The following is a 13,131-nucleotide window of genomic DNA, read 5'->3' on the forward strand; positions in this document are numbered from 1 at the left end:
TGTTAACGTGTTCTATATTCTAATATGCATGAAATTCTGCTTGAGATATTTGTAATAATATTCAGCAGTTTCCTATTGTGCACCGATCCAAATAGTAACAATTTCATCTATATATGTATTGATATACATTATTGCTTATTTTATTTAATAAAGTACTGCAGTTTGCATAATTAATATCATCCCTAGTTATAAATAAATCCTAATATGTTTCAGCTCACACAGGATGCGTGCATATAAAGAAATTAGCCACAACATGCAAAAAGGTAATACGCCGCCGGGTAGAGCCATGGAGAGAGACTGGAGAGCGATGGATGATGGACAACCGTAACATGCTGCCTGAGACCGCTCCGGTCAATAAGCCCTACACTCCTACAACACTAACCTTTCTATACCCAAATCGTTCAACACCCAACCCCATCAACATTGCGGGCCTACCACAGATCTCAACCCAAGCATAACAATCCTTGTCATCGAGAGGCTTTCGTTTTTCCTTGCCAATGGAATGGCCCGTAGTATCGAATATTGAAAGTTGTCCCGTCGAATGGTTACCTGTTCCAACTCCTTCTTGGCTAATGTTAGATTTCTCTTCAAAGTAATATGCGGAAAATGTACCAATTTCTTTGGCAATTGTACCCTCCACGATTAAATCCTCAACACGTGCCTTGTTGGTGATTTTCATCCTTTGTTCTTTGTTACGCCTGTAATTGCAACAATGGTTTAGTGTTAGTTGTAATCTTAGTGTGTCTTTAATTAACATTTTAAAAAAATTCAAAAGACAACTCACATTTCACATGGAAACATCCATCGAGACCCTACTGGTATGCTACATGCAACACAAGGTGCTCCATTGAACAAAGAAATCGGGCAAAAAATTTTTTTCCATCTTGCACATTATGACGACAATATCATCTTCCAATTTTGCCACCCTCACTAGATCAAGTTTCTTGGCACAGATCTCTCTAAAGAAGACTGAAATCTCACATAAAACATCCCATATAAGATCCGGGACAAAGTCTCAAAATGCAACGGGGAGGAGGCACAGTGATGATTGTTTGGTTTTTTACGTGTGATCAATTTAATCGGTCCAAAGGAAGGTTAATTGTTCGACATGTTACTTAACTATCAGTGCTTGATTACTACGCAAAGATGCCATAAAAATAATATTTTAGACCAAAGACAACTTATTAATGGAAACCGGTATTTTGAGGTAATGGGGTTTGTTAGTTTGTAATAATCTAGAAGTCAATAATACAATAATTTATCATATAAAAATTTATTCATGAATTGAATGTTTAATTATATATCATTTTGTTGCCTTGAGTATTATTGCATTTATGAATCATTCTAAGTTCATGACTGGAATTGTGAAACTTCATAATACATATGATATATACTCTTAAAAGTCTCTAACCGAGGTAATTAGCAGCAACACTAATTAACCGCTACAAGGTTAGTATGTCGATTAAAAGATGGTCAAGTTTTACAGACCACTGACAAGAGATGTGATTTTAATCACATAGATACGTGTTATAGGAACATGATATTTGACAGACCCCGAATGAAACATTGAATGGAATTGTGTTTGTGTCATTAATGTTTTCATTTCAATGTTAAGTTCTACAGTATGAGGTATTCATCGTTCCTACTAAGAAATGTGTATGTGTAATTGTTACCTAACACTGTATGTAAAAAGCAGTTATAACGGTAGCTCTTCGGTATATATAGCTTATGTTGAGGAAGTGATGGTCTACCAAAAGTACTATTATTCCTCGTATCTCTATACGAGTTATAGTATCACTGGGCCTCTTGGTAGAGTAAGATTATCTGCTAGCGGTATAATTACAAGGGTAATTATATTTGATAATCTGCTCAAGATCAAGAAAAGATTAAGTTTGCAAGGATGACACGCACCTACCTTGAAACTGATCTGATAGCTATGAGACAACGAATTAACACAAGTAAAATAGTTTACTGTATCGTGATATTGTACAGTACATCATCATCTGTGTAATTGGATGGTCATAATGCATATGTCAGATGCCTCCTATGATTATAGAAGTTAAAACAATTTTAATTATATTTACCAACATAACACAGATCCTATTGGGTAACACCATATAGGAGCTATTTTGAGAATCTTATTGATTAATTATAAATTGATTATGATTAATAATAAGATGGTTATAATTAATTATATATTATATAATTAAATTATATATGTCATATAAGATGACAAGCAGAAATAACGGTTAATTTATAACCTTACACGGTACGTTGTATAAAAGTTACCGAAACAACAACCGAGAGAAATATAATTGTACATGACAATTATATATATTTGATTTGGATTTTAATTATTAATTATGGATTTGAATTATGGGTTTAAAGCCTATTAACAATTAAAGCCTTAATTAATAATCAAAGCCCAAACCGAAAAACCCAAATGAATTAGATTGATTTTTGGGCCAAAGTGCAAAAATCAAAATCTGCTTCTTCCTCTCCAAAACCACCATACCCATGGCATTCTTGTAAATAGGCCGAACTTTGGGGGTAGTTTGGTCATTGGTCGAACCTCCCCAAATGCCTCTAAATAGAGGGGTAAGGTGAAAGAGAAAATTACTAATTCACGTGTTATCGAATCTGACTGATCAGTTCGTTAATCTATTTTTTTCTCTTTCTCGGTTTACAGTTGTTGTTTAGAGATCACGGGATTGGTGAACAGTGTTCTTGCGAAGCACGCGGTGCATATGACTCACATGCTTGTGATAATTATTAAGATCTAGCGGATCGTGACTAATATTATTTCGTCTTTTCTCGATGAGTAGTGTTTTTGCATAATCTTGTTGTTTACGGTATTTTTGGCAAAAGAAATAAGCCGCTTTTTGGTTAGTCCTAGTGGAGAACCGATAGAGGTATCAGACGTCTAATACTCCGAGACGAATCATTGCTGATAGTTGCTCTTCTCGCTCGGCTGCATTCCAATTGGAATTTGGAGACAAGGTATACATATGTTATATTAATCAATTTAATTTGTAAGTACATTAAAGTTTTAGAAATCAATTAAGGAGATGAACTGTAAAAGGTTTAAATTGGGTTTTGATGCCAAAAAAATACTGAAGGTGGACCGCCTTGGAAAGTTTCCTGACATACCTCATTTAATCCTTGGCTTAAGTTAGAAGTAAATTTTTTGTTTTACAGTCTTTTTGTAATTTAAGTCTCAACGGTATTTGGTAGCCCCAAAACCCAACATGGTTTACCTTTATTTGAACTTATTATTATATATGGATATTCAATGAGTATGTAGTGTTTGTTTATTTTTCTTATTTTAGTTAATATCAAATTCTAGCATTAAATTTAAGGAAATGACAATAGAACTTATTGTTAGTTCTCATAATTATGGATCTTGACATTGCATTATGGATTGATTCTCCAATAATTACGGTTATGAGTACCTCTAATTTAAGAGGGAGAAAGAAAAGTAGGAGAAGTCAAATCACGTGTCATATGATCATAAGAAAGTAATATTCTAGAAGCATTTAGGGGAAAGTTCTCACGTTCCTTTATTAATTATATAATGCAAAACGAAAGATAAATGTACACTATATGACAAGAGGAGGCTTCAAATGTCTACATTTTTTGTGCCTCCATCATGCCTCAATTTTTTAAAACTTTAATAACTCAAGATTTAAAACTTAAAAGTCAAAATAAAACCGTTAGATGTGATCTATGTTATTTTCTCTATGTGCTCATAAAAAATTATCACATTTCAATTTGGTTTTTATGTGAATCAACAAGTTCAAAAATCAACGTCTATAAATCATCCAAATTAGTGCATTGTTTACAAGCTCTTGATGACAATCAAAATAAAATTGAAATGTCATAATTTTTTAAATGTGCATAGATAAAATGATGTAGATCATATCCAACGGTTTTATTTTAATTTTTAAGTTTTAAATTTTGAATTATTAAAGTTTTAAAAAATGGAGGCACAAAAAATGGAGGCATTTGAACCCTCCTCATATGACAATCATATATATAAACTTTGCTAGCTTAATAAGTATAAAAATTAAATAGAAGCCTTACAACTATGAAATAGCATAAAAAAAAAAAAAAAAAAACTGCAAGGAGATTGATACATGCTTTTAGCGCAATATTTATTAGCAAAAAAAAAAAAAAAAGCAAAAAAGTTGCACGTTGGGCAGTAGAAAAGGTTCACATAGCTACCCAATACTTTTTAGCGCAGTACATGCTTTTTGAGTGATTGATAAGTCTAACCGATCTCTTAACATATTTTGCCAACTAAAGTTTGAACTTAAACATCGATCTACGGGTAGACTTCGATGATAGACATGAAGCCAACCGTATGCACAATATTGTAAGAAGAAAATCCAGCTCTGTTGAATAACGATTTCCAGTCTTGCTCATCTCGTTCTACTCCTGTGGTAGATGTCAGCATGACCATATCAAACAACAACAGTGGTTCCTCAGATACATTGGCAGAGGTGTATCCGACGACAGCTTCCATAATAATGACCTTGCCTCCTGTTTCCGTAGAACTAATTGCTTCTTTACATAACTTCAGTATCTTTATGCAGTCCTCATCATCCCAACAATGAAGGATCCACTGCAATTAAAATTAAGAACATAAGAGGTTAATGTAATCCACTAACATATTATATGTCTATGCGTGTGTGGAATATTTTTTTTTTATAATTACCTTGAGAAGCACCGCATCTGCTGGAGGAATGAAGTTAAACATGTCTCCTGAAACAAACTTCACAATATCATCATTTTGAAAGCCTTGTACCACATGTGGTAGATCCAAGACTGTGCATTTCACATGTGGATAATGCATAGCAATGGATTTTGCTAGTGTGCCTGGGCCACCCCCTACATCTACTAAAGATTCTATCCCCATGAATATATTACCACCACTCTTAATAATAACATCAGTGAAAATGCTACAGGAGCTTATCATAGCATTGTTAAACATCTCGTTCAACTTTGAGTTATGACCTGTCATTGCCCAGAAGCTGCAATTGTGTGCCATTTCAAATGGCGTTTGTTTGTCTTTGTCCTCCTGTTTAAACCAATCACCCATACATAAATAAGCTTTCAGCATAATATCTTTGAGAACATCAAGCTGGAAAAGGATGAACGGAAGCAAATTTAACGGTCCTTCCTTGTTGGTCAGGAGGAGTGATGTAGGGGTTAGGTCATACATGATCTCTGACCCTTCACTAGGACAAGTTTGCTCGTGAATTAAGCCGAAATGGCTCAATATGCGCATCAGGCGGTACAAATGGGATTTTTTTGAATGGGGGAGGGAAAGGGCGGAATGAAGCTGACTTAGGGTCATAGGTTGGCCATGGTTGCTGATTTCATCAAGTATACCGAGGTCTAGAGCACATTTGAGAGATATGGGTTTGATGAAACCAAATATCATCTTCCATAACTCTGCTATAGCTTGGGATTGATCACTCTCCATGCTCTCAGGATAAGAGTTTTATGTTTTTCTCAAACGAAATATCATCTTCACCTTTATAATCTGAAGTTGAGGGATGGACCATGGATAGCGGCAGACAAGTACTGACCCATGGACCATATCGTGACAATATATAAATAAATATTGTTTGGTGCTCCTATATATTTATTTTGGTTACTATTGTAAGGATATAATTAATAAGAATAATTCAAAAACTGAATTATGTATACATGCCCATATTGATGGTGATCAGCCAGTGCAAAAATTTGAATTTTTTTATCTTTTTATTTTTTTCAAGGTGAAAGGCATATGCTGCAACAATCGATATATATAAAATTGGAATACTTAATAACACTACGAGGATCTGTCTTTAATTTGTGGGTTTGAAAATACTATATCCGTGATTATATCGTCGGAAAAGACAACCTCGAAGTAACGAAGTAATTGATGTAATAATAACTATTTTCGTGGGTCGTCGAAGTATTGATGTATTTGCATGTGCAGGACTAATCTTTTCTCTCTTTTTTTTGTTTTTTTGGTATCAGGGATATTTTTTTTGTATGCCTGCGTGCCCAGTAATTAATATACAAAAAAAACAATTCTCGTATAAACCAAAAACAAATTGAGATCCATTTTATTTCGAGGTGATAATTCATTTTGAAATTATCCAGCAATTTAATTTAAATGTTTTCATGAGAAACGAAAAATTATGACAAATTCTCCAAATTATAGTAGTCTCTTTGTCAGCGTGGGATTAATTGTTTTTATATTTTTCATTTACAATTGTTTTTCTCAGTGATGTTGATTATTTAAAGACATTTTTTAACCTCCCTTTTCTCCTTACAACATAAGATATTCACAAATTGCAAAACTAAACAACACGAATTAATTTTTCTTTTGATCTAAAAAATTATGGTACTAACAACTCGAAACACTAACACTCTTACACAATGTGACTGCGCATATGATTATATCGGTACTTCTAAATTTTGCCTGAGGTTTGCTTTTGATCTTTTAGTCGATTACATCTTTGAAAGAATTGAGATCAATATTCCTAACTAACTTGTTAGAAAAATCACAAAATTATCCCCTCCTCCCATCCAAAAATAGAGAAATTTACACACACACACACACACACACATCATTACTTTATGATTTAGATACAAAAATTAAAAGGACATTTACTCTTGAAATTAATTAGAGGGATTAGATTGTACAACTACTTATTTTCATTTGTGCAACTAAGGGGAGCGGTGCAACGTACTAATCTTTCATCTTAAAAAATAAGGGGAACGGTCCCCGTTGTCTGACCAACGGACGGTAGGGAGGGCATATGTAAGCAAAATTGTCATGTAGTGTTATAATTAGTTGAGTACATTTAATTTGATCATTTTATTAGTTTGGTGGGGTGTTCTTTGTATTATCGTATGCTATCTACTACTGCAAGTGTACAAGGCAAAATATCATTCACTCTCATACACTCTCCAATGCTAAATTTTAAGCATGGGGTAGAGGTAAGAAATTAATCTAGTTTAAAATTACATTGTATATATCTAGAACTATAGCATTAATTTAGGACCTTTGTTTTTCATTTTCTTCTTACAGTTTTACTTAGCCTTGACTATTTAAGGCTTAACCTTGAGTAATGGAAGGATTAGTTAAGGTTTTTATCTGGCATGCATGTAGAACTGCACCTTGCATTTTAGAAGCATATAATTTAATTGTGTCACTGAAAGTGTTTTAGAATAACCATTTCTTATGGATAAACTCCTAGAAAAACTATGCAATAATTTCTTGTATGAATGAATACTTGAAATTGTGTGTAATCATGATACTTGTGACACAAAATAAATTTATTTGCAAAATTTTGATTTCTCAGAAAAATAGAAACTACAAAAAATTCAGAAATTAAGAAAATACAAAAAAAAAAATTCAGAAAACAAAAAAAACAGAATAAAAGAGAAAATATAAAAAATGAGTACGGGTGTCTACGCAAGACTGGTTTTTGTGAACGTTTTAGTTGTGAATGACGATGTTGTTGTTGTTTAATTATTCAAAATTTCAATAATTTTGAATGATCGATGTTGCTGGCTGTAAATACATCTTTTTCTCAATAACACTTTATATTTGAAGCCACATAATTAATCTAAAAAAGAATATTCAACTATCGTCTACTTGTCTCATGAGTTTTAAGAATCAAAGTACTAGTTGGCATGCATGACATATTTCTTTGTTTGTAGTAGACTAGTAGTTGACTAGTTGATAACTCGATCAAAGAAAGAGACCCAGCCATGCCACAGTTATATTGAGTTCAACATGTGGTAATATTCTATGATATGACATATTTCCTTGTTTGTAGTAGACTAGTAGTTGACTAGTTGATAACTCGATCAAAGAAAGAGACCCGGCCATGCCACAGTTATATTGAGTTCAACATGTCGTAATATTCTATGATATGACATATTTCTTTGTTTGTAGTAGACTAGTAGTAGACTAGTAGTTGATAACTCGATCAAAGAAAGAGACCCGGCCATGCCACAGTTATATTGAGTTCAACATGTGGTAATATTCTATGATATGACATATTTCTTTGTTTGTAGTAGACTAGTAGTAGACTAGTAGTTGACTAGTTGATAACTCGCGATCAAAGGAAGAGACCCGGTCATGCCACAGTTATATTGAGTTCAACATGTGGTAATATTCTATGATATGACATATTTCTTTGTTTGTAGTAGACTAGTAGTAGACTAGTAGTTGACTAGTTGATAACTCGATCAAAGAAAGAGACCCGGCCATGCCACAGTTATATTGAGTTCAACATGTCGTAATATTCTATGATATGACATATTTCTTTGTTTGTAGTAGACTAGTAGTTGACTAGTTGATAACTCGATCAAAGAAAGAGACCCGTCCATGCCACAGTTATATTGAGTTCAACATGTGGTAATATTCTATGATATGACATATTTCTTTGTTTGTAGTAGACTAGTAGTTGACTAGTTGATAACTCGATCAAAGAAAGAGACCCGGCCATGCCACAGTTATATTGAGTTCAACATGTGGTAATATTCTATGATATGACATATTTCTTTGTTTGTAGTAGACTAGTAGTTGACTAGTTGATAACTCGATCAAAGAAAGAGACCCGGCCATGCCACAGTTATATTGAGTTCAACATGTGGTAATATTCTATGATATGACATATTTCTTTGTTTGTAGTAGACTAGTAGTAGACTAGTAGTTGACTAGTTGATAACTCGCGATCAAAGAAAGAGACCCGGCCATGCCACAGTTATATTGAGTTCAACATGTGGTAATATTCTATGATATGACATATTTCTTTGTTTGTAGTAGACTAGTAGTAGACTAGTAGTTGACTAGTTGATAACTCGATCAAAGAAAGAGACCCGGCCATGCCACAGATATATTGAGTTCAACATGTGGTAATATTCTATGATATGACATATTTCTTTGTTTGTAGTAGACTAGTAGTAGACTAGTAGTTGACTAGTTGATAACTCGCGATCAAAGGAAGAGACCCGGCCATGCCACAGTTATATTGAGTTCAACATGTGGTAATATTCTATGATATGACATATTTCTTTGTTTGTAGTAGACTAGTAGTAGACTAGTAGTTGACTAGTTGATAACTCGCGATCAAAGGAAGAGACCCGGCTATGCCACAGTTATATTGAGTTCAACATGTCATAATATTCTATGATATGACATATTTCTTTGTTTGTAGTAGACTAGTAGTTGACTAGTTGATAACTCGATCAAAGAAAGAGACCCGGCCATGCCACAGTTATATTGAGTTCAACATGTGGTAATATTCTATGATATGACATATTTCTTTGTTTGTAGTAGACTAGTAGTAGACTAGTAGTTGACTAGTTGATAACTCGCGATCAAAGAAAGAGACCCGGCCATGCCACAGTTATATTGAGTTCAACATGTGGTAATATTCTATGATATGACATATTTCTTTGTTTGTAGTAGACTAGTAGTAGACTAGTAGTTGACTAGTTGATAACTCGATCAAAGAAAGAGACCCGGCCATGCCACAGTTATATTGAGTTCAACATGTGGTAATATTCTATGATATGACATATTTCTTTGTTTGTAGTAGACTAGTAGTTGATAACTCGATCAAAGAAACAGACCCATGCCACAGTTGATTAGGAGGGCCGGCTGCCATTGATTCAAATGTCGACTACTTGTCTCATGAGTTTTAAGAATCAAAGTCCTAGTTGGCATGCATGACATATTAATGGACGTCTCGATCATGACTAGATGGACGGTCCAAATTTGTTTTGATCCATTCCAGAATTTGCCTTTATTATTAATGTGTACTTTGTAGTGAGAAAAATTATAAATTGACATATTAATAAATTGAGTAATTAAGTTCAAATGGAGAAATAACTAATTTTCAAATTTGAATGGGGAAATATCTAATTAAAGAAGTTATGATGGGTATATATCTAAATTTCTTATTAAAATTTGATTGGAGATCAAATTTTTCATTTTTTTACTATATATTAAGTATTTTACAAAACTACTATTTTTCAGTGACCCAAAATTGTCTGAAAACAATAGTTTTGTAAAATACTTAATAAATAGTAAAAAAAATAAAAAAAATGTAAAATTTGATCTCCATGCATATTTTAATAAGAGTATCATGGTGAACGGTTTGAATCAACTATTTGAACTTTGAAAATTGCAAAACCAAATTGTTATAAGATGTTGTAACTTTCGAATATTGTAAGTGGAATATCCCTGTACTATTAATTACTAGGTGTAGTTTTTGAAACAGGATTTGAATATAGGCATAATATTGTGGTCAACTGCACGAGGTGCTGGAACGTAGATGGCGAGAGATCTATCAAGTGTCAGAAAATAGCACCCACCATCAAACATGAGTAAGCAAGCACATAATTGTTATTAACCTTGACTACTGCTCATTAATCAAACGACATAGCATTATAGTTTGTTAATTTGTAGTTGGAAGGAAACATAAAAGTTCACATGGTTTAGAGTTCCATTAATTCTTGAGGAAAGAGCATAAAAACAAAGCTCTCCAGATAATCATGTATTTCATGTATTTGGAGTGATTGATAGGTAATTACTAAATGGAAATGTTTATGATGCAAAATGGGTACTAAAAAGTTGGCGTGTGGCTGAAGCATTATTGGTGCATACTAATAGAGGTTTATTGTAAAATTCAAGGAGTTTTAGAATATTTCTTGCATTAGTAAGTCATTGAGTTGCAAAAATAATATAGTTTAGCTATACAACTTTTCATTAAAAAGAAATTATTAAATGAAATTACTCTTTCTTTTCAAAAAGATACAGGTGGAGTAACAAGATTTGTGAGTATCACGCTCAAATTGGACAAGAGGTTACAAGGAGTGAAGCCGCAATGATTCAATGGTGCGGGCAAAATGTTTTCACTAGTAAAATTGTAACAGTATGTATTGCTTATAAATTCTCAAAAACCAAGATTGTTTTTTGTTGTTTAGGTCCAACTTCCTTTGCTCCAATAATTGAAACAACTATGTTGATAGTTGAAAGAAGTGGTAGCCAATGGGTGGTGGGTATATTTTGAGACGATGTGTTCTACAAGTTCTTGCAATTTAGTATTGTATTTTGTAATGTCTTTTGGTATTTTGATACAATGTAGAATAATTATACTGTGTCTAATTATACTATGACTGATTAATGTTAATTACATTCTTTTTGCTCTATATTTCATTTTTTTTGTAATTTGGCTGAATATGAATTATTGGAGAATGTAAATGGGTCGGTACCGGGTTGGTACATGGAAGATTGTAGAATGAGGGCATGTTGGTATGATGTTATTTAGGCTTGTTATTACCATGGGTTTATCCATGGAATAACGAAAATCATCTTCCCATGCAAATATTATCCCTTGGAAATACTAAAGTGGGGCCCACATTTGCTAACCATGGAATTTTTTTTTTTTTGATAAAAGGCTTTTGAGCCCGTTTTATTTAAGAAACTTGGAATAACCATGGAAATATTCTGGTGGGTCCCATGTATGCTGCCCTTGGAAATAAACAGGTCGGCCCCACGTTCGCTTACCTTGGAAATAGTCGGGTGGGGACCACGTACACTTCCTTGGAAATACTTACGTGGGTTTTTATCATGTCTGTCGCATACTGAAATTCTAGGTACCTTGACTTGAATGGAATGCAATAGCGTGCTTAGCATGATATCTCTAGCGAGCTTTGACCAAATTAGGTTGACTCGGTTCTCATGTAGCACCGGCCTAAGAAACTGTTTGTAACTTTATATGCAGTTCTACCTTCTTAATTGGCAAACGTTTTTTTTGAGTAAAGTTGGAGGTCAAGCTATCCAACTATTTAATACCCTTGTTATTACAATAAAGGATTTTTTTCATCTGGATTTCGAACCCATGACCTCTTACATAGAGACCATATGCCCATGGTTTGGAAACTCGGCCGATTCTGAGTCAACTTGGTATTGGCCATGTCCAGTCCGAGTTTCACCCGAGTCTCGCGGCCATATGATTTTTTCAGCAAACCTCGGTTGAACAGTGTTTGCCTCAGCCAAGTCATCCGATTTTCAGGCCGAGTACCACTACTAGAATTGACTCTTTTTTCATGCTCCCGAAAATGGCTTTTTCCAATGGATTACCCTTGAAAAAAGCCCAAAAATCGCCATTTTCAAGCGCTACCCTTGAAAATACTACCGTTGATAATACCCTCCTTGCAAATAGTCAGTATTTCCAAGGGGACCGTTGGAAATACTCTTTTCTAGCTTTTTTCAAGAGACTACCCTTGAAAAAAGGGCCGTTGGAAATACTTTCAAATTTGGCCACTGTCTACATTATTTTCAAGGGGAGCATCGTGGAGCCCACCAGATTATTTTCAAGGGGAGGGAACATGGGTCCCACTTGAACATTTCCAAGGGTGACACCCCTGGGACCCACTTGAGTATTTTCAAGGGTAGTTTACGAGGGACCCACTAGAGTATTTTCAAGGGTAGTTTACGGGGGACCCACTAGAGTATTTTCAAGGGTAGTTTACGGCGGACCTACCCCAGCATATCCATGACCAGCGAAAGTGGGCCCCACCTGGTCAGAAATTGGCGCTATTATTTGAATGGGCCGTGCATTTTTTCCATAGATATACCCCTGGAATTACTAGCCTCCTATTTTTGGTACCAGAATGCTTTCATTGGACAATCCTCCCGGTACCAACCCAGTATTCCTTTACAATCCCCAATTCCCATTCAAACTGAGAACACATCTTACAAATCGATAGAAAACACATTGAGAAAAGAGATTGCAAAGCATTTAATAAGCATAATCATTAACATAGCATAATCAACACATTGTATCAAAATAAGGTGGAAAACCCTTTACAACACAGTATTGTGTGCTTGAACATTGCTAATATAAACAAAATATACACACTATGCTATGAGTTAACAAAAATTCACATAATACGCTACCCAAAATATACCTACTATACCATGAGTTAACAAAAATTCACATAATAAGTTACGCAAGACCCATTCACCTTGCTGATATGCTACCTTGTAAATTCACAAAAATCTAAACTTTCTGGCACACTACAAGGCATGGTTCAGTTTGTAGGTAA

The 13,131-nt window shown here is 34.2% G+C and overlaps 1 protein-coding gene across 1 annotated transcript; it reads right to left on the reverse strand.

Annotated features, from left to right (window-relative positions):
- Nucleotides 1-4,179: 4,179 nt before the first annotated feature.
- Nucleotides 4,180-5,550, reverse strand: LOC144556824 (trans-resveratrol di-O-methyltransferase-like). The gene is made up of 2 exons (XM_078305279.1): nucleotides 4,718-5,550; nucleotides 4,180-4,624 (listed from the first exon to the last, which is right to left on the reverse strand). Exons 1-2 carry the CDS (start codon nucleotides 5,486-5,488, stop codon nucleotides 4,325-4,327), a joined length of 1,071 nt encoding a protein of 356 aa, XP_078161405.1. The 5' UTR covers nucleotides 5,489-5,550; the 3' UTR covers nucleotides 4,180-4,324.
- Between the last annotated feature and the right edge of the window lie 7,581 nt (nucleotides 5,551-13,131).

Source organism: Carex rostrata, chromosome 7, assembly GCF_964058835.1.
Source record: "Carex rostrata chromosome 7, lpCarRost1.2, whole genome shotgun sequence".
NCBI classification, from domain to species: Eukaryota; Viridiplantae; Streptophyta; class Magnoliopsida; order Poales; family Cyperaceae; genus Carex; species Carex rostrata.